The sequence below is a fragment of the Henckelia pumila genome, chromosome 2 (genome assembly GCF_033568475.1).
Source record: "Henckelia pumila isolate YLH828 chromosome 2, ASM3356847v2, whole genome shotgun sequence".
Taxonomy (NCBI): Eukaryota; Viridiplantae; Streptophyta; class Magnoliopsida; order Lamiales; family Gesneriaceae; genus Henckelia; species Henckelia pumila.
Genome location: NC_133121.1, coordinates 79,859,246 through 79,862,088, shown reverse-complemented (window position 1 = coordinate 79,862,088; position 2,843 = coordinate 79,859,246). Strand labels below are relative to the sequence as shown.

At 34.2% G+C, this 2,843-nt stretch overlaps 1 protein-coding gene across 2 annotated transcripts; it reads left to right on the top strand.

Annotated features, from left to right (window-relative positions):
• Nucleotides 1-743: 743 nt before the first annotated feature.
• On the top strand, nucleotides 744-2,356 carry LOC140885280 (uncharacterized). Of its 2 annotated transcripts, XM_073292238.1 has the most exons (4): nucleotides 744-795; nucleotides 950-1,508; nucleotides 1,612-1,667; nucleotides 1,826-2,356. In XM_073292238.1, exons 2-4 carry the CDS (start codon nucleotides 998-1,000, stop codon nucleotides 1,997-1,999), a joined length of 741 nt encoding a protein of 246 aa, XP_073148339.1. In that variant the 5' UTR covers nucleotides 744-795; nucleotides 950-997; the 3' UTR covers nucleotides 2,000-2,356. The 2 variants fall into 2 exon arrangements, with proteins under 2 accessions (XP_073148339.1, XP_073148340.1); XM_073292239.1 differs by lacking the exon at nucleotides 744-795 and having other exon boundaries at nucleotides 840-1,508.
• Nucleotides 2,357-2,843: the final 487 nt, after the last annotated feature.

Here is a 2,843-nt window from a genome sequence, read left to right as displayed (position 1 = left end):
ATTTGCAAATTGGCCCTTGCTCGGATTTCATCCTCCAATTAAATCCTTGATATTTATAATCTTGTAATTTACATCTTAAATTCCATAAATATCAATTCAAATATTTTTAATCTTTTAATTTAAGAAATCCGGATCTTAAAATCTTAAAATCCGAAAATCCTCAAATTAAATATATTTGACCCGAAATTAAAATCTCTAATTTCCATAAATTCTTAAATTCATCTTTTCACTCTTATTCGAAATTTAAATCTTAAATCCCGTCATTTAAAACTTAATATTTTCGGGTCTTACAGTTATCATAGACAGTGTCGTCCCCATTCAGATATAAGGCTTATCGTTTTCTAGCATGTCTATGCAAAGTTGTTTAAAGGTGCAGAATTGGCTATTTTAGGGGTTTGATTTGATTAATTTATTTTCATTTTTTTACCCCAATACCAGGACGAATGCGAAATAGAGAGAGGCCGAACTCAATGTGCTCAAGAAGCCATTAATATTCGTTGTGGGAGGCTGACTTAAAATGAGAAAAACATATCGTCTTGTTATTCTCAATCAATTCATTTCAGATGCTAATTAATTCTAGAGCCTTATTTTATTTTGAAAAAATATATATTTATTATTGGTTTAATTAATTCTAGAATTTTTGTGAACGAGTATTAGTTATGCCACAAATTTTATAACCAACCAATCATGCATTGAGAATTTTCAAACATTATTTTCCGGAAGAATAGCATATTCTTCCACAGATTTCTGAGTTACAATTTGACCCACAAATATTACTTCCATCTTCTTCATCAGGTGAGATTCTAAGGAGTCTTGAAAACTCTCGCAAACTTGAGCTATATCGTTTTCGCGTTGCGATAATTCAACAACATAAGAAATAATTAAATATATATATTCTTAATTGGTTTATTTTAATTAATATATTATTCCCCTCCGAATTAATATATAGGTTGGCATACATGCTTGAAACTTCATTTCATGCATGTGTACCTAAACAATGGGGTGTGGCGTTTCAAGGATTGATACCAATGGGATAGCGATTCCGGTGAAGCTGCGGCCGCTCTTCCTTAGCCGTCTAGAGGAGATCTCGAAAAGCAGGCACGGTCGTCCCCTCAAAGATGCCACACCTTCCAAGAAAGAGTTGCTATTGCACGACAAGCTGGACGACGAAGATGACGATCACGTCTTGAAAACCGCGCCCTCGTCTCCTATGATCGAGGATACGAAGAGGATCATCGGGCAGGAAAACGAGTGCCTAGGTAAAAAAGGTGGCATTAATCTTGAGGTGAGTAGAGAATGTAGCACAAAAACAATTTGTAAAGAGAGCAGCATGTTAGATGCCGGTAAGGAAAAGCAAAGGCTAGACAATATGTTGACAGATACCGAAAACGAGGATGAGGACGATGATGACGATGGGAGAATGATCGGCCATGAGATGGACGATGATGCTTTTCCGGGTTCGCCTAGTTTTCGAGTATATTTCAACGAAGACGACCACCATGATGGAGGTTAGAAAACCATACTCATCTCAGCTATATATATCATGAGAATATTATTTAGAAACAAACATTCGTTTTATAAAGAATTAATGTCATAATAAAAAAATTGCAGGGAACCATCATGTCTTGAAGGATACGACTTCAAATGACGATACATGTTCATCAAAGGTTTGTTTTGGCATTAGGCGCATCCTAGAAATTATCTTATCTTATTTCATAAACAAAATAATCTCTACATTAATTAATTACACCCTTTTTTTTCAAGGGGAATTAATTAAATGTTTTTATTAAAAATTAATCCTTAGTGGTCTAATTTGGGCAAACAGGAATCATCTGAAAAGCAAAAGGTGAAGAGAGGAAAGAAAAGGAGGAGCTTTAAGTTGCCTAAAGGAGGACAAGTCAAGAATCTATTGAATGTCAAATCATGCTACATGCCATCTCACTCCGCTCCCCACGACCACAGCACCCATCTTCTCCCCGTGCCAAAGACAACTACTTGAACCTCACTGGATCATCGCCCGCCATTCAGGGGCGGATCCATGATTTCGTGCCACCGATACCAAGACACGGGTACTGGTGGTCTGAAACCAATCAGTACTGGTTCGCCTCCGAGCTAGGCTAATACGAAAAAGGTGCATGTAAGAATTGTTGAATAGATCACGGCAGAAATACGTAGCATATGGTTTGGGGTTCTTTAGCTCTTTTCTTGTGATGTAAATAGTGTATTAATTGTCTTTCTTTCCAACTACATGTCTTGTAATTAAGTCATTTCATGTTCTATGCATATGAGTTGGAGGGCAATTCATTTAACGTACGCTTCACTCTTTGTAATTTGTAAACTTCATAGTTATAATTATTAATCGAATTACTATCGTTCATTTTAAGCTTTAATTGTTTCATTAATTAAATAGTTGGGTGGTTTGGTTAAATTTTTTTGTTTAGTTCGGGGACAGTTTGTGTTTGTTACAACGAGGTCTTGAACTTGAAATATCCAGATGAAATATCATTCATTAGCGACTTGGTTAAACAGATCGATCTTTAACAATTTATAACCTTTTACACCCTTTATGTTGTTTTAACAATTGATTGACTCTATATTTTGGTTAAAATTAAGCCTACAAATTATTTTAACAGTTGATATAGTACTGTTGTGTTTTATTTAAAGTAGGCTCTAAAAAGTTTAATCAAAATAAGTCATTTGATGTTATAAAAGGATTTGAAATATATAATATTTTATAGATAATAATTTTTTCTTAAATATTATACATTAAACATTTATTACTTCGTGAATATAAAGTCACGTACAATCCAAAATTTACAAGTTAAAACAACAAAACAAGAGTC